This window comes from Rhincodon typus, chromosome 4 (genome assembly GCF_021869965.1).
Source record: "Rhincodon typus isolate 14 chromosome 4, sRhiTyp1.1, whole genome shotgun sequence".
Taxonomy (NCBI): domain Eukaryota; kingdom Metazoa; phylum Chordata; class Chondrichthyes; order Orectolobiformes; family Rhincodontidae; genus Rhincodon; species Rhincodon typus.
The window spans coordinates 50,386,470-50,413,236 of NC_063335.1; the positions used below are offsets into that span (position 1 = coordinate 50,386,470).

A 26,767-nucleotide genomic window follows, 5' to 3' on the forward strand; every position below is an offset into this window, starting at 1 on the left:
TGGAGTCATGGCATCTCTAGAAATTCTTTCTCTTTCTGCTCTCCACTCCCACAGTTTTGCTTCCAGAGTTCTGCACTAGATCAGTCCTTGATCCTGCCTCTTCCACCTCTGCATGCTGCAGCTTGATGGCTGCATCCACAAACAGGAGCTCAGTTTTCTACATTTGTCCTGACGACACACAGAATCCACCTTTCCTCATTTTGTCCAACACTGTCTCTGCACCTGTCAGTCAGGTGCTTGACAGAAACTTGATAACAGATGAGCTATGATAACAAGGTGTAGATTTTAAAATATGATTCCTTTTGAATTTTACGGTCCAAAGTTCATAGAAGTTTGAGTTTATTTTAAACTGAAGAAAATGTTGTGCAAATCAATAAAATTGTGATTCTGTTAAGAATACAATGTTCTTACAGGCCAAAATCCTTACATTATTGTGCAAGGGTTTGAATCATGACTTTGCTTCCTTTAATTATTCGTCTCCCCAATACACAGGCAAATCAAAATGTGCTGGGAGGCTGAAGATAAATACTGTTTAAGAAAGAGAAGGAAAACACTTGCAGGCTTAGACTTTAGGTGAGGCCACCTGAGCTCATCAGGCACATTTTAATTGCTGAATAAGCTGAATCTGGAAGGACAAAGTCTATAATGAGTGTCTCATGGTGATGTCCTTTGCTGGTGGTGAAAGGATTTCTACTCATACCTTGTTTCCAGGACTGGCTCCTCCGTTGGAACTTTTGTTGCCCTTGCAGTTGTTGACATAGGATTTTCCTTCCTTAAGGACTAGGCTTTGGCATGCAACAGCTATAGTTCGGTGTGTATTTATGAGTAATGCTATGTACTTCTGATTAATTTTAAAAAGACTGCTCAGCAGAGAAAATTCTTCTTGAACAATTACTAATTTACTACATAAAGCAATGAAGGCAACTATACAGAAATGACTAGCATTTTACCAATGTCATTTGAATGTAGCTTGGTGCAAATTTTAATAATCTTGTAATGTATAATGGTCTACTATTTTCCAAAAGTCAATTTAAAGATTAAATTTTGCTTTCCTTTCACCGATTTCCTACACAGGTTTAAGCTTCAGTTATGATATCTTCACAAATTAAACTACGTGGCCTGAATAAAACACTGTCTTTTGAAACAATTGTGCACAATGGAGGAGAAAGGAAATAAAATTCAAAACTAATCCTAAATTGCTTAACCATCCAAATTAGGCTAGCTGTAACAAGGACAACTGCCTCTGAAAAATTTGATATTGTCAGTTTAGAACACTAATTGAAGCAATTGTATTTGCTTATGTGTGGGTAAGCTGCAAATTTGCATGCAAGGTATCCTGTTGTAAGTGATGCCTGGGAGATACTATAGATGAAAAGCGATGAAGTTTCTTCTCGAATTGTAGTAAAGATGAATCAGTTCTTGTACTCACAGCAAAGGTTTAGTTGACTAGTTTAAGTAACAGTAATCTTTTAATGCCATCCCAATTGACAACTATTTTGAATAGAGATGCCCAAACATTTGTCACTTTTATAGTCACCATTCATAACTCCCACTTCCCAAGAGTCATTAGAAGGATTTCCCACTCTCTAAGAGTCATTAGGAGGATTTAACTTTTGCAGGTAATAATTTACTCAGTCTACAAGTAACATCATCAGAGATCCTTTGCAAACAAAAGAAATAAGAGCAGAAATTGAACATTTGGCCTCTCAAGGCTGCTCTGCTATTCAATAAAAGCATGGCTAAATTGCTTGCGTTTTGAATTTCATATTCCCTTCTACCACTGACTAACCTTTTGATTGTCCTTCCTAATGGGAATTTACCTAATATTTAGTGACCCCACCTCCAGCACTTAGTGGCAGTAAGTTCCAAAAATGTACAACCCTCAGAAGAAAATTCCCTTCTCTGTACTAAAAGTGAAGCCCTAATTTTAAAACAGTGGCTTTCGTTCTGGACAGACTGACAAGAGGAAACACCCTTTCCATGTTTACCTTGTCCATTCAGGATCCTGTACATTTCATTTAAGTCAACCCTCCCTCCGCTTCTAATACAGTCATAGAGCTCTAAAGCGTGGAGACAAGCCCTTCGGCCAAACTTGCCCATACTGCCCAGTTTTCACAATTAAACTAGTCCTGTTTGCCTGCATTTGGTCCATATCCCTCCATACCTATCCCATCCAGATACCTGTCTAAACACTTCTTAAATGACAATATTGTACTCGCTTCCACCACCGGCAGCCTGTTCCATTCACTCATTACCCTCTGTGTGAAAACATTTGCTTCTCTGCACCCTTTTGTATCTCTAGTGTTAGACTCCCCTAATAAGGGAAGAGCTATTTGCTTTGTACCTTATCCAAGCCTCTCATGATTTTATAGACCTTTATAAGGTCACCTCTAGTCTCCTATGCTGGAGGGAAAAAAGTCCCAGCCTATCTAACCTCTCCTTATAACCCAAACCTTCTAGTCCGGGTAGTATCCTAATAAATCTTTTCTGCATTCTTTGCAGTTTCATAATACCCTTCTATAGTAGGGTGACCAGAACTGCATGCAGTACTCCAAATGCAGCCTCATCAGTGTCTTGTATAGCGTCCCCCGTAGAAAAAAATCCAATCTATCCCCATAAACATCCCACTCATTCCAGGTATGAAACTAGTAAATTTCGGTGCAGTCTTGGTGGGCTGAAGGGTCTATTCCTGTACTGTCCTGTTCTTTGTTCCATTAACAATGCCTCAATGGCATCATCCATAATTAGTGGGAATACAGTGAAACAAATGCTAGTGGACAAATTTAATGGAGTAGACACTGCCTGTACGGCCAAAAGAAAAACTCTGCTTCTATGGCATGTTTCCCCAACTCTCAAATGAGAAACATTCATGAGGCCTCAGTGCATCAGGTCAAACATGAATAAAGAAACCTCCTGTTAGTTACCAGGTACCACTCACCTGTCACCACTAGATCAGTTTAGGATATCTGGTCGGCGCAGAGGAATTGGATTGAGGGTCTGTTTATGTGCTGTATAACTCTATGACTCTTACATAACTGCTAATGTGCTGTGTACCATTTTTGCAAAGCTGTGTGTTTTTTAAAAACAAACCAAATGTTGAAAATTGTTAACTTCAGACTTTTTGTTTGGTAAGGGTCACAAAAACAATTAAAATGTATGAAATGATTTATTTTTCATGCAGAAATTCTAAAACTGCAACAAACAAACAATAAGGTCCCATAACCAAGCACTGTATTTTTTATCAAAGTAATTTTATTTCTTAAGTAGAATTTCTGGAAAAAGAAGTGCAAGGGCAATGAAATTTGCAAATACTCACTAATATGGTTGATTTTCCATCATATAACAACCTTCTAACACGATAATAGAAACTGTCTCCACCTTGGGCCTGAAAATCAAGTGCAAGAATATTTGTAATAACTGTCAAACATTAAAACACAAAAGCAAGACAAATGGAATCCCAGAAATAAAATCAAAAATGGTTTAAATTTAAGACCATGAACTGGGCTTGAATGCTACAGAGAAAGCTTGTAACAAACTTGCAAACTTCACAGCATAATTCAGTCAAAGTGGCAGTAATTGGTAATCTGAAAATGTCCACTAGGACAAATACACCATTCTCTTTGAATTTATGAGCAATTTCAACACAATGCTTAATAAGCTCAGCATCATACCCAGACACACCAAGGAGAACTTCTTCTGAAATTGAAACATTTTCGATATCCTTCACAGAAAAAACTCAAATTCAAACTCTCTCATGAAATGTTTTCTTCTGTTCAGTACAGGATACTCCCAGAAAGCAAGCCCACACCACCTATGTTCCAAATCTTAACCTTGTGCATAATGCAGCTTATGACTGGCAGTGGTGAATATAGGGAAGAGAGAGTGGGAGAAATTTTTACCGTTAAACATACTATTTAAAGATACATGTGTTAGAACTATGTATTATCCTTAAAACTTACTTGTGCTGATCCTTCCATGATGTCATTAATAAACTTAATTAAATCCTCGATGCTCTCAATTGCTGTTTCTGGTATAAAGTACTGTTGGTTTGAAGTATTCAGTACAACAATGGAAGGAACGATGACCTCACTGCAAGAAAACGCAGAAGGGAATTTTTTAAGAAGAAATAGTAACAATTTATACAAAATAATTTAACATTTCAGCTTACACTTCTATTGAAGATTTTGATCAACTTTGTTAAACTGAACAGATAATAAATATGCATGAATGAACTTATAGTCCCATCTAGTGGTGGCATCTAGAAATACACCTGAAGCAGCTATAGTACATCTTGTAGACGATATCCACACCTGCTGCTTGTCAGTGGTGAAGGTAGTGAATATTAAAGTTAGACAATGGGGTGCCAAACAGACTGCTTTCTCTTGGAGGGTGTTGACCTTCAAGTGTCAGTGGCATTGTACCCATCCAGGCCAGCGAGAAGTATTGTACCACGCTCCTGATTTGCGTCTTGTAGGCGCTGGACAGATTTTGAGGAGTTAAAGAGATGGTCACTGCAAGATTCCCAGCCTCTTACATGTTCTTGCCAAAAAAAAACTGGGCTCTCCCAAAAGATCAGTAAGTGCACTGCAGCACGTTATCAAACAAGCAGTTAGGAAGGTGAGTTTGATCTTGCAACCACATTAGCTGCACTGTAGCCACTAAGCCTCCTTCAATAGCAACTTCCAAAACTACAACCTCTGCCACCTAATATGGAAGCAGCACCACCTACCAGTCTCCCTCCAAGCCACATATCATTCTGACTGGGAACTATATCACTGTTCCGTCACTAACACTGGGTTAAAATCCTGGAACTTCCTTCCCAACAACACTGTACGTATACCTACCTAGCATGGACTGTAGTGGTTCAAAAAAGTGGTTCACCATCAGCTTCTCGGGGACAATTGCAGATGGGCAATAAATGCTGATCTAGCCCATGACACACTTATCCCATGAGTGAATTTAACAAGTCTTTAAAAAGTTACTTTTGTTTTAACTTCATGTTCTACAGTAATCAGCTTGATTCTTGATCCTATTCAAAATGTAGTACAGCAAATGTTTTATTAACCAGCACCTATGGGACCAGGAGTGTACCGGTTGATCAAATAATTGGTTGATCAAGAGGTCCACATATTCAATATAAAAACACACACTAAGTAATAGACATGTAATGCAGAGGGTGTATATATCACCGTTACACTTTGTTTACAGCATGAATCACTTAAATAATAATGCAACTTTGCCTTAAATAAAACTTACCGGCAGTTAGCCTTATCACTCGCACCCTCAACTAACCACTTAGGCATTGCAGTAATACAGTAAATTTCCAGTATTTCAGGTGCGTAATTTTTGCCAGTTCATAAAGTGCAGGTTAAAACAAAGATTACTGCAGTTTTGAAACATGCATAAGTAACTTAGTTTTAGTGTGGATGTCCCATCGATTTAGTGAATTTTCCAAAGGCTGTAGTAGTAATGGGGAACAACGAAATGGCAGAAAAATTGAATAGGTACTTTGCGTCAGTTTTCATAACAGAAGACGCCAGCAACATACCAGAACTTCAAGAGAGTCGGGGGCCAGATGTAAGTGTAGTGGCCATGTAAGTGTAGTGGCCATCACTAAGGAAAAGGTAATGGGGAAGCTGAGAAGTCTGAAGGTGGATAAATCACTCAGACCAGTTGGACTATACCCCAGAGATCTGAAGAATCTGAAGGGAAGTGGGATTGCCATCATTGGTGCGAAGGCTTTGGTGCTGCAGAAGTGTCAGTGGGAAGAAAATCCATTCATGTACTTGCTTCTGAATGCTGTTCAAGGATCCCACTGAAAATGTGGGTGTGTGCAAGAGATAGGATACAGTTCAACTATGATGCCTCTTACTATAAAGTAACTTGTTGGCATACACCATCTAAATCACTTCAATTAGACACCAGAAGGCTGCCAAGGGTCACCAAACTAGAGAAAGTGTCTTCACAAGAAGACTGATAAAACGTAAAACATAAACTTTACTGGCAGTGGGGCCATTTTCACCCAAGGCACAATTTTGAAATTTGCAGCAGGATCCTATTTATTAGAGGGCCTCTGAAAATTTCCTTATCCCAGTGTCATCAAAATTGATGAGGCACATATATTTTAAGTTTTTCTCTGGGTTACTGTCTTCTCTGTTAATCCATGTGCAATTCCCTACACAGAAATGAAGACAAAATCCTGAAAAGATTAAAATATGTGGTACACTTCATAAAGATACCATTACATCTTCTCAGTACTTCAGTGTCAGACTCCACCCCACCGCGCCCCCCAAAAAAATTCTGCAATACCTAAATTCACTATTGAGAAATATTTGGTATCATTGTTCCTCTTTTGCTGTCACTCACTGTTCCTATAATCTCCCATTTTGTTTTTGGACTCGATTTCTATTTAACTCTCCATTTCTGTCTGTACATTCCGAGAAACTCTTTCTCTTGCTCTCTGTGAGATTTTCCTTTCCTTGATACTTGGAAAGAGAAAGCAATAGTATGTTCCAAACGCAAACAAAACCATGGAATGAAAAATGGGCCAGTTGCAGTGTATTCTTTATAAACTTATCCCTAAAATCCACAGATTAAGAGTGAAAAGGTGAAACAAGTCATGTAATACAGAAAATGAAAATTACTATTTATTTAGTGCTGCCCTCACCTCGAGTCAAAGAAAGCTACATCTACAAAGTTTCAGACAACATAATCACCAATGATTTTAACATAAAGAAACATTCACTGTTGAAGTCATTGGAATTATTCAAAACAGATAATGGTACATTAAGAAAGGTCCTAGCACATCTTAAAATTTCATAACAATTAACTAATTAGTTAAAAATGAGTAAATACTTACTCCATTATGACACTGTTGATGTAGTCAGCTCCATCTATATGCCCAAACTGGAAATTCCTGTCAACAAATTGACACAATATGTTTCAAGTAAATGTATTTTAAGAATCCTTAGCACACCCCCTGAAACAGTACTCATTTCCATAGATCAGAGCTGTGTTGATGAACACAAGTTTTTGCCTTCAGTGCAGAGTTCAGTCAGTGCTGTAAAGCTGTTGTTGCATAAGAGGTGCTCATGTTGATGTTGAAATCCCATGGCACTTTTCAAACAGGAGCAGTAAAGCTCTTTCAGCAAAGTGCCCTCAATCAATATCACTTGAACAAAAATCATCTTTCCTTTATCTCATTGTTAATTGTGCAGTCTCATCTATGTAATGTGACGTGTGAATTTCTTTGAATTACAATTGATTGTTGTTGGCCTCGGAGCATGTCGAGATGCCATGACACTTGGAAGTGCGCTTTATAAATACAAGGCTCTCTTTCAAGGAACGACAGAAGGTATTTTCTAATCATCCTGTTCAGAGATGTTATTAGATACCTCTGCAGCAGGTGGGACTGGAACTTGGCTCTTCTGGCCCAGAGATAGGGGGATACTACCACTGTGCCAAGAGAGGAATGACAGAACGATAGAAATTTAAACATTCAACTTACTGCATTTGCATCGATTCTGTTTCAAAAAAAATCTATTTGCCTCAATCCACTGCCTTATCACCATATCCCTCACACATTTTCTTCTAGATGTTTATTTTGTTTATTTTAATAAGAAAGTGGATAAATTTTCAGTCCTATAACTTCATGAAACCTCATAAGCAATGATTTGAAACTACGCCCTCTATCCTTTGGATCATCACAGAATCAAACAGCATCAAACAGCACAGAAACACACCCTTCGGTCCAACCAGTCCATGCCAAACATAATCCCAAACTAAAATAGTCCCGCATGCCTGTTATGACTTTTTTTCTCTATCCAGATGCTTATCCACTGTATCCCCATCTGGCAGCCTTGAATGTATCTACTTCCATCACACATTCAGTCTGTGTTCTAAATTCAAACACTTGCTGTACTTAAAAGTTTTAACTTGTTATTGGTTCTTTTGCCAATTACCCTAAACTGGTCTCTTCTGGTTCTTTCCTTTTCCATCAATAGGAAGTTACCCTCATCACTATGTCCAGATGTCTCATGATTTTAAACAGTTTGATCAAATCTCCTCATGGATCATGGTTTCCCATTTGGGAAATGAGCCACCTTTCTCAACCACTGTAGAATCAGGTGACTGGGAAGATGGTGATTTTAGCCCTTTTTGGCTAATAATTGACCATGCAAAAGGGCCTTAACTGCTGGTGAATTGAGAAAGTCACCTGGACTGTCTCATCTAGCATTTAATTGCTGAGGCAGAGAAAAAACATGTTTCTTTCCAGCGTTAACTTGCCCTAATTCCCCTTCTCACCACTTCTCCACAGAGGGAAAAATCATGGCCATGATCCTATGTGACTTTTTAACTGTTTCTCAACCTTCCCTGCCTCTCATCATTCCTACCAAAATGTACCACTTTTCTGCATTAAATTCCACCAGCCAATGTATTCTTGAATTCTATCACTATTTTGTGTCAATTTCAAGCATTGAAATTGTGCCTTGCATAACCAAATCTAGGCAATGAATTTTCATCACCTGAAATAGCAGTCCTGCTACTGACCTCTGGAGATCCCAAATGCATATCTTCCCTAAAAAAAGGCTTTAACCGCAAAGTCATACAGCATGGAAACAGACCCTTTGGTCCAGCCAGTCCATGCTGGCCATAATCCCAAACTAAACTAGTCCCACCTGCCTGCGCTTGACCCATAACCCTCCAAACATTGCTTATTCATGTAGTTACCTAAATGTCTTTTAAACATTGCAACTGTACCTGCATCCACCATTTCCTCTGGAAGTTCATTCCACACACAAACCACTCTCTGCAAAACAACTGCTTCTAATGTCTTTTTAAAAATGTTCTCCTCTCACCTTAAAAATATGTCCCCTAGTCTTGAAATCCCCCACCCTCGGGAAAAGACACCTCATTATTTTATAAAGCTCTATAAGGTCACCTCTCAACCTTCTATACTCCACTGAAAAAAATCCCAGCCTATACAAATTCTCTTTATAACTCAAATGCTCCATTCCCAGCAACATCCTGGTAAATCTCTTCTGAGCCCTCTCCAGCTTAATGTCACTACCCCCCATTTCCCGTTCATGCTACCACTTTTTACTCCATGGGGTTCAACTTTGCTGGCTAGTCTATTCCGTACTGTTTTATCCAAAACCTTTTGGAAGCACAAATGCATCAACTACATTACACCCAAGAACCATCTCTGTTACATCACCAAAAATTTAATAACTTTAGCTAAATACAAATTGCCTCTTTTAAAATCTACGCTGGTTTTCATTTAAAAAACTGGACTTGTTCAAGCAACTCTTAACTTTGTCCAAGAATGTTACTTTCAAAACCTTTCCAGTACCAAGATTAAACTGACAAACTGGAGTTCCTGGATAGATCTTTACAACATTCTTCAACTAAGGGTGTAACACTTCTTAATTCACAAGTCCTCCAGCACGACTCCCTTAACCAAGGTGGCATGGGAAATTAAGGCCAGTACCTCCATAAATTCCAACTTTCCTTCAGCATTATCTGATGTCCTGGTTTTTTAATTAGCTTTAAGTACAAACTCACTTTCTAATACCTTTGTTAGCCCATCCAGCATCTTGCTTAATTCCTATTTTGGCAGCATTTTCTTTCTTTGTAAAGACAGGAACAAATTATTAATTTAGTACCTCAGCCACATTCTTTGCCTCCATGTGCAGATTCCTTTTTGGTGCTTCATCAAACCCACCCACCTCCTCTTGCTTGGCTATTACTATTCATATTGCGGAAACCCCTTTATGTTTAAAGAGAAGTTAGATAGGAATTAGATGAAGTTTTATTTGGAATTTGGCTGTTCTCTCTCATAGAGAAATATTCTATCATCATCTTGTTGAAACAACTTGGGACAGAAAAACATGCAAGTGGAAAGCTACATATTCAACAGAAACCAATCTTGTTGGCAATCGGTGACTTTGCATTAGGGCAGGACAGTCATGTAAGACGTACAGGCAGGTTTGCTGGCAGTTTACTATGAGCAATAAAACATTCGCAACTCTTTTACAACCCTATTGTGGTATGTTTGTTTGGAATTATTTATGGATAATATCAATTTAAATAAATCATGTTAAAATACAAACACTACATTTGCCAACAAGATTGGTTTCTGTTGAATATGTAACTTTCCACTTACATGTTTTTCTGTCCCAAGTTGTTTCAACAAGATGATGAAATGATTATGAAGTACTGCAATAATACCTTAACTAAAATTTTCTTCGTTAAATGTTATGTTCCTTTTGCAATACCCTATTCTGTTCTGATTACCATATAGATTAGGTGGTATTGAAATAGATACAATTTCAGAACTTCAATACTGAAATAAATATGTACATGGAAAAGGTGCAGAAGTAGGCCATTTGGCCCTTTGAATGAGGCTGATCATCCTGCGCAGTACCGTCCTCTTGCTCAGTACCCTGTTCCCTTTTTCTCCCCACACTGATTCTTTTAGGTCTAAGAACTATGTTTAATTACTTCTTGAAAACTCCTTGTTTTGGCCCCAACCAATATCTGTGGAAGAGAATTCCACAGGCTCACCATTCTTTGGGTGGAGAAATTTTCTCATCTCAATCCTAAATGACCTACACTGTATCCTTAAATTGTGACCCCTGGTTCTGGACTCCCTGGTCATTGGGAACAGTCTTCCTCTGTGCGACTACAATTATTCTGAAGAGGATGAATTATGATTTCAGAAGTTTTCTTTCAGACAGGTAGTATTTAGAGAATCACAGAATTACATAATACATTTGGCCCGTCACGAAAGCGTTTACAAAGAGTTAGGCAATTAAACCCACTCTTTCACACAGACCATTTTTTCCTTATCAAAGGTATTTCTGATTCCTTGTTGAATGTTAGTATTGAATCTGCTTCAACGGCCGTTTCAGGCAGGATGCTCCAGACCATGAGAACTCCTACATAAAGAAACTGTCACCTTCCCTTTCGTGCTTTATGCCAACTGTCTTAAATCCACCTCCTCTGTTTATTGACTGTTCTGGCAGTGTAAGTAATTTCCAACTATGTATAATATTAAAACTCATAAGTTTGAGCATCTCTATTAAATATCCCTCAAATATCTATGCTTGAATCGTAGTTTCTCTCATCTATCGAGATGAAGTCCCTCAGCCTATTTCCTCTGCACCGATTTCAAAGCCTGGCATCCTTCCCAAGGTATGGTCATCAGAAGTGAACATAATTCATTTCGAAGTGAGTCAATGTTCAATAAAGTTCAGCATAACTTCCCTACTTCTGTGCTTTATGCTAATCATTTTAAGACCTAGATCTTGCACGTGTTTTAAACTGTTTTAACCACACTGTCACCATCAAAGATTGCATATGTGAACACCAGGTCTCAGTTTCTGAACTATCTTTAAGCTTCTACTATTTTGTTTAAAATGCTTCTCTTAAATTCTTCCTTCAAGTCAAATTTCTATGCACTAAATTTCACCTGTAACGAGTCTCGCCCATTTCATCAGACTTCGTTTTCCTGAAGTCTGCTACTATCCTCTTCAATGTGTTTACTACATCCTCAAAATATTTATTAACAAACCTGTGAAACTGTTCCCTGTATGCAGTAGCAACTTCATGAGTAATGGCCTTTAAGCTGAAAAAAGATTTTTAAAAAATTAGATGTTTTACAACATACATATGCATTGCAGTTTATCTTGCATTTTATACATAATACCAGTGCATGGAACAAGAACACTATTAACTCAGCAAAATGCTGCTATCCTTCCAACCCATTCCTTTAATCAACTAACTAACGTGTGTAAAATTTCACCCAAGTTATCAAAGACTTTCACCGAACTATAAAAGGCTACTCTGAAGCATAGCAGAAGACCATTGCTTCTCAAGTGCAACACTTCAAAAACAGATGAGGGACAAGAAATGGAATAGCAAATGGAAAACAAAGCAAAGTGCGTGAACATGGCACGTGAGATGGTGAAGTTATATAAGGAGGATGTAATACACAACAAGTAAGAGATGAAAGATGAAGAATGAAGAATGAGAGTACAAGGAGGAGAGAATAGAGCAATAGAGAGTTTAGTGGTGGGTTTGTTGGGTATGAGAGTCATATGGAGATAAAAATACAAACTAGGAGCAGGATTTGCCATTTGACTCTTTGAACCAGCTAGGCCATTCAAAATGGTTACAGCTGATCTTCTATCTCAATGCCATGTTTCTGCTTTCCTCTTCATACTTTTGATGACTTTAAAATTTAAAAACGTACGTATATTTTTCTTGACTACATTCAGTAAAATGGCCTCCATAGCTTTCTGTAGTAGAGAATGCTACAGGTTCACTACCCTTCAAGTGAAGTTCTAGTATCCACATTATAAAAGGGCCATGATTGTACTGGAAAGGGCACAAAGGAGATTTACTAGGACATTGCCTGGACTGGCAAGTTTTAGTTATGAAGAGAGAATGGATAGCTTGCAGTTGTCTTCTTTGGAACATAGGAGACTGAGTGAGGACATGCCAGACATGTATAAAATTATGAGGGGAATCGATAGGGTAGACAGGATGGAATGTTTCTCCTTGATGGAGGGATTGATGGCCACTGCATAAATTTGAGCTAACAGACAACAGGTTTAGAGGGGCCAAATGCTGGAAAATGGCATTAGAATCGTTAAGTGCTTTGTTGTTAAACTGGTGCAGATTCAATGGGCTGAAGGGCCTTGGTCTGGGCTGTAGATTTCTATGACTCTGTGTCTATCCTGTATCCAGAGACAGCGTCCCCTGGTTCTGGTCTCCCCAGTTATGGAAAACATTCTCCCTACAATTCGTCTGTCCAGCCCTGTTGGAATTTTATAAACTTTAATCAGATTCCCTTTCATCCTTACAAACCCTGGTGAATACAGGCTCAATAGAATAAATCTCTCCTCATAGGTCAGTCCTGTCATGACCAGTCTCAGGCTGGCAAACCTCTGCTGCAATCTATGCAAGTATACCCTTTCTTAGGTAGGGAGTTGAAAACCGCAGACAAATATTCCAGGGGTGGTCTCACCAATGTCCTGCATAACTGCAGGATGACATCTCTACCTTTGAACTCAGTTAAAGGAGGGATGAAGCCATGAGAGATGCAATTGAGCATCCAAATATGAAGGGGAAGGACAGGATCAGTGATTAATCCATGGGTGATTGTGGAAATAATGATGTTTTTGAAAGGGATCGCATTGCTTTTGATGTGCTGGCTACGACTGGATAGACAAGAGTGTAAAGTAAAATCAATTAGGAGTAAGCCGCTGAGCTGGACAACACAAAAAAAGAAAAAGATAATTATTTATTCAACAATGTCAAAGTCTGTCCCAAGGTGAGGAGAAATAATGTACCATAGTTAGTCAAATGATGGCACTCCTGACTTTGGCATTATGGTATAGATGGAAACTAGATTGTAGAGTTTCCAAAAGGAAGTCTCAAAGCGAGGCAACATGTTCAATAGCATTAGCAATAAAAAAAAAATGCTGTAATTAAGATGATGGTTTTCAAGGACAGAGGAGTCAAATGGTGGAATTTGAGGGTAAGTGATGACAGTGGTTTCCGAAGTCAAAAGGACAGTACCAGAGGTGAGAGAAGTACTTACCAGTATCAGCTAATAAGAGAGCCAGGAATGGGAGTATAGCGGGAAAGGACTCCAAAGAGTAGGTGTTACATTTTACAGATGAGATGAGGTCAGAGATGGTGTCACGAGAGATGTGACTTGGAAATCTGAGACCATTCATAATTTATTAAGCATGAGCGAAATTATTTTTGAATACAAATTGAAAGGATACATCATTGATACAGAAGATTCACATCAACCAAATACAATAAAGTGGGAAACTAATCACTAATTCCTCAACAATGTGGGAGATGGAATGGAGGTAGGTTGAACAAATGAACATGCAACTAGAAAAGTGGTACAAAAATTATAAATGTTAGATTTCTGGGGCAGTTGATGGGTTACACTTTAGCAGAACTGGGGCTAATATTCATGTAAGGAGATTTGCTGTTGCTGTTGTGGAGGGTTTAAACGGTCAGGGGAATGGGAATCTAAGTGGGAATTCAGACAGAATAAAAACAAAGCTATTGTTACAGCTGGAAAGTGGAAAGCAGCAGACACAAACCTCAGAGTCAAACTACAGAGTAGCATTAAGAAGGCAGATTTAAAAGCACTTCTCTGAATACACACAGTATTTACAACAAGATAGGTGAATTGATGGCCAACAAGGGCATAGACAGTTTTAGTTTTTGTATTCTGCAATCAGAAAGAGTTAATTAATAAACTTGCTGTAAAAGAACTTTTAGGAAATACCACAGTATGGTAGAATTTGCTATTAAATTTGAAAAAGACGTAGGTTCAATCTGAAATCAGGATCTTAAACCTAAACAAGACAATGATGCAGATATGAGAAAGCTGGCTGTAGTAGATTGGAAAAATACAATAGAATGGTTGCTATTACATAGGCATGGCTAATATTTAAAGAACTAAATGTTTGATTTTCAAAAAAACAACTTCCTTTAAGGCTAAAGTGCCCAATGGGAAAGGCATGAGTGCTATGGCTAACACAGGACACTAAATAAAATATTAGATGAACCAAGGAGGTTTAAAAATGTTGCAAGCCTGGGTAAGGGAAAATTTTTAAATTCATCAAAGCATGATGAAGAAATTGATAAAGAAAAGGAAAAGAGAATATGTATATAAAACAACAGGAAACAAATATTGGGACATGATGACCTTCACCCTAGAGTATTGAAAGAGATGCCTACAGAGATAGTGCATGCATTGTTGATCATCTTTCAAAATTCCTTTAATTCTGCAACAGTGACCACAGAATGAAAGGTTGCTAATATGACCCCACTGTGCAAAACAGAGAAAACAGGGAACAAGGGACCTGTTTGGAGGGAAGTGAGTAGTAGGGAAAATATTAGAGTCCATTTTCAAGGATGTGATTATTGGATATTGAAATAGTTGTCTGACTGGACAGATTTAAGCATGATGGACAAACCTGATACAGAGTTTGAGCATATTTTTAGCAGATCAATAAGAGGATACACAATGGATGTGGTGCACTTAGATTTTCAGAAGGATTCTGGTAAAGTCTGACACAGGAGGTTAGTAAACAAAATTAAAGTGCATGGGATTGAGGTAATAAAGTACAATGGACAGAGGATTGGATAACAGGCAGAAACTGCACAGGGGGTTCTCCTTTAACACGTGTTCCGGCAATGTGAATTGGCTATAAAGCGATTGACAAATAGGGGAACGCTACTTGTTAAACGCAAACTTGTGTTGGTTATAATACAATCCATAGTCAATGGAATCACATGTCATAAACCTCAAATAATATCACACAAAGAGCAACTGTCTTATTAGGAAAATGCGTGAAGTCTTAGTTTGGCGAGTTTATGCAGAACACGTTAAATGCATTATTTAAAAATGCAGCTCATTTAACAGAAGAATGGACACCGATGTTAAATTGACAGTACAAGTAAAAAAATGAAGTCTTGTTTAAAATAACGAGTGCTGTTAAAACATGCACGTTTGTGTGTAGTAGTTTTGCCTAGATTTTGTATTTATTACATATTTAATATGTAAGAATTTTTGAACTTGCTAATGCAAATCATTTATACCAAAAGCTGTCTGTGCTACAACCTACTCTTTTTCAGCACTATTTGAACACAATGTTATTCAGGTTTACAACACATTTTAATCCTACAATTAACTTCATTGCCAATGGGCTACAGAAAAAAGGTCAGATTCCTCTGCTTCACTTATCTGAAAATCTATCTAGAAGTCTGCCGATGGAATGTCAGGTCAGATCAGCATTTAAATGCAGGAGGGAATTTTACTAAAAACTGCCGACATGTCAATTATAGGGGAGTTTCATGGAGGGTTGCTGGCTGTGAGCTCTATCTCACACAATTTTGCACTGCTCACCTCTTTTGGATCATGCTCACACTATCATGCAGTACTGACCATTGCTGGGATTTCCAGTATCAGAACTCTATTTAAAGCCCAGCCGTCACTTCACTGCAAAGACAAGGTCAGATTCGTAAATGTAATGCCTCCTTGCAGCATCATGTGTCTGATAAACTGTCATTATAACTGCAGCTATAAGAATGAAGCTAGGCAGGTGAGGAAAAATTTTGGAAAATGTAATTATGTGTCCTTTGTGCCCCTAATCCCGCTATTCCCATAGGCCCCATTACGTTTATAGCGTGATTTTCTATAATATGATGTGCGCTGAAACGCAACTATTGTGTTATAGCAGAACCTCCTGTAGTAGCAATAATTGGGTCATTCTCAGATTGGCAGACTGTGATCAGTGGGGTGCTGCAAGGATTAGTGCTTGAGCCCTGGGTGTCACAAAATAACCTGGATACAGGGACTAAAATGTAATATTTCCAAGTTTGTAGATTTGGTGGGAATGAGAGTTTTGAGGAAGACGCAAGGAGGATTTAACAGGTTAAATAAGTGGGCAAGAGCAAGGCAGATAAATACAGTATGCATAAATGTGAGGTTGTCTATTTTGATACGATGATCAAAGGTGCATAAGCATCTCTTAGATGGAAGATTGGAAAGTGATGCAGTTACAAGAGGAATAAGGACCTCTAGGTTTCTACGTCACTGAAAGCTAGGATGCAGGCACAATACGTAATCTGGAAGACAAATTGTATATTAACTTTATTGCGGGATGATTTGAGTCAGGAGCAAAGGAGTCTAGCTTCAATTTTGTAGAGCACTAGTGAGATTGCATCTAGGGTATTGAGTGCAGCTCTGGTCCCCTCTCTAAGGAAGGAAATTCTTGCCTTAGAGGGAGTGCAGCCACAATTCATCAGACTGAGTCCTGATAGACTTGAGGAGGCTGGGACTGTATTATCTGGAGTTTAGAAGACTGACAGGCAACTTACAAAATTATTAAAACAGATAGCATAGACATAAAGAATGTTTCCCTGCCTGTAGGTTAAAGAACCAAGGGGGACAGCCTCAGGTTAAAATGTAGATCATTTAGGAATGATGTGGAAGAACTTCTTCACCTACAGGGTGGTGAATCTTTGGAATTCTCTAAAAAGACTGTAAAAGGTCAATCAATAAGCTCACGAGAGAGACTGAAAGATTTCCAATTACTAATGACATCACGGGCATGGGAATAGTGAAGGAATATGGCATTGAAATAGATGCTCAGCATGATCTAGAATGGCAGAACAGGTTCAAAAGGCTGAATGGCCTAATCCTGCCCCGAATGTTCGCAAACTGAACTTGTGCTTACTTGTGAGGGAAAGAGACAGTAGTGTGAAGGATAAGCTTGTCCTAACATATTACAATTTATTTTGAGCTTTGAGTTGAGAAATGCCACTGAGGTAGCCATAACAAAACTCTAAACCTTAATACACATGACCTATTAACAACTAATGACGATATTCAGTTTTGTCATCGCAGTTACCACACTCCAATGAAAATGATGGTTGAAAAACTGGTAGAAAGCAATTTTTACAACTAGTAGAATCACAGGCATCTTCTTAAAGGTGCCCATCAGGGCAAAAACCTGCTGAAGCCAGAGAAGGGCCAAGCTTTGTTGACAACCAACAATGCACAACTGAAGAAAGCACTCTTGCAAGATTTGACAATTAAACTTATTAATTTGTTTGAAGGTTGGCAAACTCTATCTTTACTGTAATCTGAGGACAGGTTCAGATTGAATTTGTTCATAATTACAGTGCTAGAAATGATGTGAACATCCTGCAGGTGCTGAAACTAGAGCAAGTGTGCAGATAACTTAGCATTCATGCCAACCTCGCAAAGTGGCCTTGCGTGGATACAGAGCTTCGAAACAGATAAGAACTCGGAAGAAAAATTACAGAATATTTATACAGAATCAATTTGCATGTGCTATTTTTCACACATGTTGGGACCAGTTTATCTTGCAACTAACAAAGAAGTGAATACAAATTCGTAACGGCAATAAAAAGCCAACAGTTGAAATTTCCAAGGTTCAAGAATTTTTCTTAGTCTTTCTAATTTCTTGTTTTCTACCTTATCTTACTTGTTCTGTGTGAAACACAAGTATGGTAAAAATATTCAAGTTTCAATGCACTGGATTATTTTTTGAACAGAATGTCTTTAATGTGCAAATATGTATTTTATATATCCACTGTATTTTATATAAATCAATACTGAAAGAGGAATAATTCAATGAAACTGCTTATTGGAAACTGAACTGATGACAATGCTAATATTGCATGTAAAGAATGATGACTGCTTAATCAGAATATCCCACCTTTAAGCAGTTAACCATTCTACATTCATGCTGGGGAGTGTGAGGCATGCTTAGATCAATACAGGAATTGATTGAGGACCAACATAAGGATCTAGAGTATGATGTTGAAAAACTGATGACAGATACATTGATTGAAGTAAAAGCAAAAGCATTCAGTACAAAAATTCAGCGTGCAATTCTGTAATTTTATTGGCACCTGTTAATCAGATCTTATTATATGTAAGGATTCCCCACCCCTACATGATTTATTTTAACTTCCACAGGACAATGGCACCAAAACCATGCAATATCAGTTACATCGTAAGTATCTTTGGAGGATGTGTGGGGGTATGACTGAAAAGTAGAAAACAATGCTTCATACAATTTCTTATGGTTCTCACGAAAGGTGCAATCGAGACAAAATATAGTCTTGCACTAAGGCAACTGGGTCATTTGCATTAATACCCAAAACACAGAGCTCAACTCTATCCTCATTTGCATGACCACGTTCATCACAGTACATATGCAAGATAACATTAAAAGCTTGTTGTGAAAAGGAAACCACCAACCCAATATTAAATATTTATTTTTTTCTAGCAGGGTGACAAAAAGAGATAATTATAGAAATATCACTTTTTGGTGTACCTAGCAATATTCAACTGAATTTATATAGCTCAGGATACAGGAAAGCTGTGATCATAATTGAACATATTTTCTCAAGGTTTTGTTGCATGCCTCTTGTCACCTTACCCAATAAAGGCAGACTTTGACACACAAGCTTGCCCAGCCCTCACCTGCCCGATATTTTGATTCACTGGCCATAACGTGCTCAAAGAAAAGGAAAAACTTATTTTTAAAAGGTTGGTATGGATGTTTCCCAAGGTTGAAGTATCCAGCAGATTAAACTGGCAATTCATGGAGTTTCCAGCGCAATTCTGAAGGGCTAGCAATTCTAAGGAACATCGTATTACCTAGTATGCGCTTCTGATGAGTTCTTGCTGTCAATAACTGCAACCACCACCAGTTTTCCTGGAGAAACAAAGATTTAGAAGTGAAGTGATTCCATTAAGCATGAAACAATTTGCAAAGAATAATTTTGAACCAAATTAGCTCAATGCATGAACACTATTCTTAGAATAAGCACCATTTTGTATTTTAGTTGCACAAACACAGTATTAAAGTCAGAAAGATTTAAAATATTAGGTTAAGACTCAGGCACCAGTTGTTCAATCTGATTTCCTGGTTTGCTATTAACAGCATTAGGTGTTTCTCTCCGTTCTACTTTTGACTTTCCATTTGTTAAATGTGGCACGCACCTTTTCTTTACTTTCTGTACACCTACCTCTTTTCTCTTCCATCACTGGCTTTCCAAAATATCCTATTTGCAAAGCCCCATTTAATTAAAAGTTTAAACTAATGCAACTAGTCAATTTAAAACAATTATATCCAAATTTTAAAAAAGAGGCACCTATGACTAGACTGATATTTGTCAACCAAATGATGGTCTATGGTGCTTTTGGTTCTGTTCAGAAGTTCAATGCCTAATGTCTTTGAACTGATTGAACATGGAAGATTTTCACAATTACTGTAAAATGTTTTCTTATTCCTGATACTATAGAGAACAAGTCAGAAAATAGATGAAACAGCTGAAAAAGGCAAACTTCTGTGGGTCACTTGAGTTCAACAAATTTTGGAAGATGGTGCAACTCCAATTTCTGAACTCACCATTAATCAGGTATGAGGTCAAGGGGAAGAAGCACATCACCGAGAATGATAGTTGTGGTGCATGGGACAGGCATTGTGATTAAAATGCATGCCTGAGAGGCACTCAGGAAAATCACTCAGCCAAATCAGAAGCATTTTTCTTTACAATCAAATTAGTGGACAGACATTGCAAATAAAATTTCATCCATTTTTGATTTTATGGATCTTTAACTTCAGTTTCCTTCCCTTCTTCTGGGGGTGAGATATCATGGCAATACTCAACTAAAAAAAAAATTCTCATTGCTTCAGAGTAACTGTTCCCTGCAGAGGAACTTAAAGCTCAATGAAGGGTCACTCCACATTGTAAATCCACATTTTTAAACATGTTTTCTACCACCCATTAGATTTCCTCAATGAGCATGCCATCTCCATAGCTAGCTCTTAGATAAATGCTCCATTGTTCTTCTGGTTCATTATCATGGACAAGATGTCATTTTTCTGTATGCATCCAGTTCACCTTTCACTCGGTAAATCCTGCAATAATTTAGATAAAGCTATGAACTTACAGCATGAGGATTGAGGGCATAAACCCAACACCTAATATAAAATGTCGCAAATTTAAGAACAACTTTAAAATCAAACAAACATGGATTTTAAGATTAAGAAAAAAAATGAGAGCTGCAAGTACCTGTCTCTGCTAGTTCATATAAAGCAAAACCATCAATGTGAATGTATCCTAAAAATCTCTCTTTGGTCACCCAGGATGACAGATCACCATCTTCATATTCTGAATGGAAAAAAAGTTTAAAAACAGATACAGTCAGTTTTGTCCATGAATTAAATGTGAAGTCAACACATCCATAAAGAACAATTTCCAACAAGAAGTTGCAATCTAATTGTTCACACTGTTGACAGTATTCAGCCTTTGTACATAATTGAGGGACTATGTTTATCCCACACATTTGTTGACTTGTGGGGAGAGAGACAGCATGCAAAGAGAAAGATCAGTTAGTCCATCAGTTTGCTCATTCCATAGCCTATAATGCATCATCACAGCCTCCAAATAATCTGAATAATATCCCAAGAAAAACTTTTGCAATATTTGAAAAATCTTTTCAGATTTTCATATTTTTTTTAAAGGAACATTGTTTCTGCAGAAATGTGCTCAATTTCCGGTCGGTTCTGTTCATAAATGCAATGCCCAATGTGCTATGAAGCAGCGGCACCCCGGTTCTATCTTAAGTTTGTGGTAAACTCAGCTAGGCTAGCAACAAGACAGCCCTATTTAGCCTCAGTTCCCTAGACTAAGAAAGAAGAAAAAAAGTGTGTCCCAAGATTACCTGAATGGTGAGCCATGCTGGAAATGTAGATGTTTGAGTGAAACATTTTAGCTTTGATTGTCCATCATCAAATACACCATCTTGACCACAAATTTAGAAATGCCTACATAGGTGAGGCTGACTGGATGCACAAAATGGAACAGAGCTGATTTTCTGGCTACCAACTGTACAGCAAACAGGGCAAACTCCGTTATCGTTTGATTTTCTTCTACTTGCTGTAGCTAACGTAGGAAATTCTGTATACTCGGGACAACTACAAACCCTCAACTAATATTTTGCATAAATGCTGCATAGGTGTAGAACTTGTGTCTGGACACCAAACACAACGTCAGAAGCTACTAAGGAGCATGCACAAGGAACATGATCGATTACATTGTAAAAATGAAAGAATTCTCAATTTTCCTTCATTGCTTACTCAGAAATGAACATTAACTTTTAAAAAAAAAAGGGCATAAAATGTTGACTGCCACAACAGATACAGAGGACTCTTTATAAAGCAAAGAGAAAGGGCACACAATCAACGGGTAAACAAAACAAAAACTGGCCAATAGTCCAATAAATGAACAATAGCCTCAGAGCTCGCCGTTTACAACACCAGGTCCTGCTGCTATTTAACAACAGCATTATTTATCTGTGGTTAATTTGCAATGGTTTTCCATCTTTATGGTGAAATTATGAAGAACATTTTTCAGTTTCACTAGATATAATACTGCCACTGTACTGGAGCTCTGAACAAAAAGGAGGAATTATTGCTTCAGCTGTACAAAGCCCAGGTTAGCTGATATCTGCAGGAAGGGTACCGTTCTCTGCACCATACCTTAGAATGGATGTGTTAGCTTTGCAAGCAGCTTTGTGCAGATGCCTGTGCAGCAATATGGTTCAAGTGGATTGGAAATATGCAGTGATGATGTGGTGAGGCTGACAAGTGTCTGACGCCAAGATTCATGGACGTAGGATATGTGCAGCCACTGCCTACAGATCATGCCGAGTTGTTGGTGCCCTGTGCTGAAGATGAAGGCCTGGAGGTGAAGCAGCATCAGGAATCATGAGGTAACCACTTTGATTTTCACATCAGGATCTTTCAGCATCTAGTTTCCTCAATGGCAGGCAGTAGGCTAGGAAGCTGCATCTTACTGAGGTAAGCTCTGCAGTTAATGAGCCTCAGGACAAGCAATATTCCTGTTAACCTTGTCGCTCTCTGGCAAGAATCTCACCTCAATGCCTGGAACTCTGATGAAAAATGCAACTAGTTCCTCCCAACGTCAATGAAGACCTCAGTGAACTTCTCATATGATTCTCCCAGATTTCTTGCCACAGCCAATATTGTTCAGGCCTCTATCCGTTTCTGCCCAATTTGTTCTGAATGGTGCAAACAGGCTCAAGGGGCTGAGTGGCTTATTTTGGTTTCTGAGAGTTAAATGCAAATTCTACTCAATTATGACCTTGTATATATATACACAAAACCTGTCAACATGTTGTTAAGTGATAGAAAGATAAGTTGTACTTATAGATTTTTCAAAGACTCCATCACCAATGTTAGTCTATGCAAATTTAAATTTGCAAAGCACATGATACATTTGAACACACACTCTAGCCAATAGAGACCACAATGCTGTTTCTACTGGCTGGGAGAGTCATTTGCTGGAATGATCAACATCTCGCTAACACAATGTTACCTCTAAACCCAGTGCTTAACAGAACTGAAGTTAGGATTTTACTAAATGTGCAAGGATCACAAAAAAATTAACATATATGTTAACAATTGTTAAGTTTGAATCAGCCAATTATCAAGTTGGGAAGTAGGTATAAATATAGATTCACAGCTCATTTTGCTGAAAACAACCGACTAGTTGCTCAGCAAAGTCTTCGGAGTCAAATCAGGTAGGTTATTTAACTTTTTTTAAAAAATATAATAATTACAGCAAAACTTTAAACTAAATATTGCAAAGTTTCAGCTCTTTGAGAGAGAAAGAACTGAGCCAAGGATGTTGCAGAGCTTGAACCATGTTGAGTATGATTTAAGCCAGCAGGGGTGATATCTATACCTGCCTTTTGGCTAGAACACCAGGAAAATGTTGGAAGAAAAGAATATGGACAAATGTTGTGGTCAGTATGTGAATGGTGAGTAAGGATAGGATCAGTCGTTGCTGTCTTGCTTCCTGCAAAGTTTACACTAGAAGAACAGTGATTTAGCCATGGCAACAGTGTGCAAATTTGAACTGCACCTTGGCAAGTAACAAAACTCTCCAAAAGATGGGGACACTAATAGAAGTTGGTTTAAAAAGGTAGAAAAGATTACGAAGGGAGGGTGTGATTTAGGTTCAGCTAGCCCTTTTGGCAAAGGACAGGAGGGGGAATCTGGTTGGATAAGTGTGCCCTGGATATTTTGTCAGGTGAGTTTAAAAGAGGATTTTGAAGGAGGAAAAGGAGAAGTTTAAAGAATGAATTCCAAAGTATTGCACAGATTTTGGAAACAAGGGACAGTGGGATATGAGACCAGATTAAAAGAATGAAATTATGGTGCTCAAGGAGCATGCAAGGCCACAAAAGGAAACAGGAGGATGTGTAATTTAAATTTTAAATGTTGGACAACTAGAAGCCAGTGACAAAGGAGTGATGGGTAGAATGATACAAACAAATATTGGATGAGCCAATATTAACAGTGCAGGGATGGAAGGCTTGCAATTTATGTGCTTTTCTTGCTGAGTCTAGAAATGACAAAAAGCAAGGCTCAGTGTTTCCGCAGCAGATGGGCAAAGACACTTGATGCTATGAGAATATGTGGCTTTTATGAGAGTGAATATGGTGTCAGAAATTGAGCTTGGATGTTGAAAACAGACTGGTTCCTTGAGATAGTGACTGAGAAGGAAATTGAACCAATACCAAGGGCATGGAGTTTGTAGCAATGACTGAAGGTAGTCTTCTCAATATTTAAATGATAAAGTCTCATCCAAGACTGGAGATGAAAAAACAGATTGAGAGCACAGAGCTACTGACATTAGGAATAATGGACAGGTAATACTAAATAGCAGGATGTGATTGGTGGTGTCAGAGGTATTGGTATTGTGGTCCACTGTAATCGTTAATGATTTAGTTAATGCAATAGAGTAGCACATATCAATTTTTTCCAATGATGCAAAGTGGCATTGTAAGCAGTGTAGTTGTAAGCATAAAACTAGAGATATTTACTGATTAAATGAATGGACAAAATTGTGAGAAACAGATTTCAATGTAAGTAAAAAGCTGTTCAGTTTAAAATACGAAGAATAGCACAGGTTATTTTGAGTGGCAGAAGTTTTAAAGTCCTGGGGTGCAAAGAGACTTGGGCAGCCCTAGTAATAAATATTAAATTGTCACATACAGTTACAGAAAAACTTTAAAACAAACTAGAAAATGCTAGCCTTTATATCAAAAGGACTAGAATGCAAGAATGCATCAGTCATTCTTAAGATATGGTAACGCCCTGGTTAAACCACATGGAGTCCTGTCAGCAGCTCTGAAACAATACCTTAGGAAGGCAACACCACAGCATATATTTACTAGAATGCAAGTATGAAATAACTAAGAGTTAAAACAAACTAGCACCGTACTTCCTGGAATTCACCAGATTCAAAGAATATTTGACTCAAGTTTTCAAGGTATTAAAGGGAATCACATAGGGTAAATTGAAAAAACAATTCTGCTTGTTGGGAATTTAGGACAATGTGTTAAATTAAAAATAAATCAGACCTTTCAGGGTGAAATCTCTATTAGAAGGCAAAAGTTTGGAAGTTCTTCTCACAAATGGCAACTGATGCTTGGTCAATTGTTAATTTAACAACCGAGATTGATAAAGGTTGTTTAGCTGAAGGTATTCAAGGTAACAGGGTGAAGCAGGTATATTGAGTGCAAGCACGGTGTTTGGTTCTGAGCACACTTTAGAAAGGATATATTGAACTTAGAGCGAGGGCAGCATAGGTTATCCAGAATTATACCTGTAATTCAATGTACTTCCTCAAATTTAGAAAAGTAACAGGTGATTGGTAGATATTTTCAAGATATGGAGGTTAACCATAAACTTTCAAGATTAAATACTACAGGGCTAAGGGAGCATACTTTAAAAAAAAGTAGCCAGGACTTTCAGAAATAGAATTAGTATTTTTACATTTAGTTATGTGAGATATTACGACACTGTTAACCAAAGGTACATTGGATATGAGGCAAGTCAAGTTATAAAGAGTTAGGTCACAGTTCAGCCAAAATCTCAAGAATGGCAGAAGATACCAAGAGCTAAATGACCTACTCCTGTTTCATTGAATCTCCTGGTCCAATTATGCCCTTCTCTTTAACGCTATTTCACCTAAAAACAATGTCTAGTCTTGACTCATGTGTAATCCTCCCGGAGATCAACTATTTAAGAAAGTGAAATTAAAATTCTGAGTCAAGAGAAATGGATTATTCTTTCCATATTGTTGCTATATTAAAATAATTAGCATTTAGAGAGTTCTTTTCATGACGAAATACTTTTTAAATGTAGTAAGAGTTGAGACGGAGGAACCTTGGCAAATAATGTGCGCACAGCAAGGTCTCCAAAACAGCAATGCGATAATGACCGTCACAGCGCCAAGGATCCGGATTTCTGTTTTAGCCTTGGGCGATGTCTATGCCAAGTTTGCACATCTTCGCTGTGTCTATGTGAGTTTCCTCTCACAGTAAAATGGGCAGGGTTATGGCAAAGAGATAACAAGGTGTAGAGCTAGATGAACACAGCAGGCCAGGCAGCATCAGAGGAGCAGGAAAGCTGACGTTTCGGGTCTGGACCCTTCGGAAATGGGGGAGGGGAAGGGGACTCTGAAATAAATAGGGAGAGGGGAAGGCGATGATGGAAGGTGGATAGAGGAGCAGAAAGGTGGAGAGGAGATGGACAGGTTAAGGAGGCAGGGATAGAGCCAGTAAAGGTGAGTTTAGGTGGGGAATTAGGATGGGGATTGGTCAGTCAAGGGAAGACGGACAGGTCAAGGAGGCGGGCATGAGGCTGGAAGGTAGGAGGGGGGGGGGGGGGTGGGGGTTGGTCATTGAGGTGGGAGGAGCGGATAGGTGGGAGAAAAAGCGGACAGGTCAAGGAGGCGGGGTTGAGCTGGGCTGGTTTTGGGATGAGGTTGGGGGTGGGGAGATTTTGAAGCTTGTGAAGTCCACATTGAGACCATTGGGCTGCAGAGTTCCCAAGCGAAATATGAGGTGCTGTTCCTGCAACCTTCGGGTGGCATTGTTGTGGCACTGGAGGAGGCCCAGGATGGACATGTTGTCCAAGGAGTGGGAGGGGGAGTTGAAATGGTTCGCGACTGGGAAGTGCAGTTGTTTGTCACAAAGCGGTCTCCAAGCCTCCGGTTGGTTTCCCTGACGAATGCTATAATCAATACCCATAAGGGTTTGTACTAATATGAGACTGCCATTGAGTATCATCAATCTGTGCCATTT

At 38.4% G+C, this 26,767-nt stretch overlaps 1 protein-coding gene across 1 annotated transcript in view; it reads right to left on the reverse strand.

Moving 5' to 3' along the window:
* Window positions 1–26,767, reverse strand: part of tmx3b (thioredoxin related transmembrane protein 3b) — a 134,141-nt gene that overhangs the window by 12,393 nt on the left and 94,981 nt on the right. The window contains exons 10-15 of the mRNA XM_020517218.2: window positions 20,659–20,757; window positions 19,238–19,295; window positions 11,576–11,629; window positions 6,860–6,916; window positions 3,960–4,089; window positions 3,317–3,385 (exon numbers count right to left, since the gene is read on the reverse strand). Coding sequence (XP_020372807.2) covers window positions 3,317–3,385; window positions 3,960–4,089; window positions 6,860–6,916; window positions 11,576–11,629; window positions 19,238–19,295; window positions 20,659–20,757 — 467 coding nt within the window. The remainder of the gene's footprint in view (window positions 1–3,316; window positions 3,386–3,959; window positions 4,090–6,859; window positions 6,917–11,575; window positions 11,630–19,237; window positions 19,296–20,658; window positions 20,758–26,767) is intronic.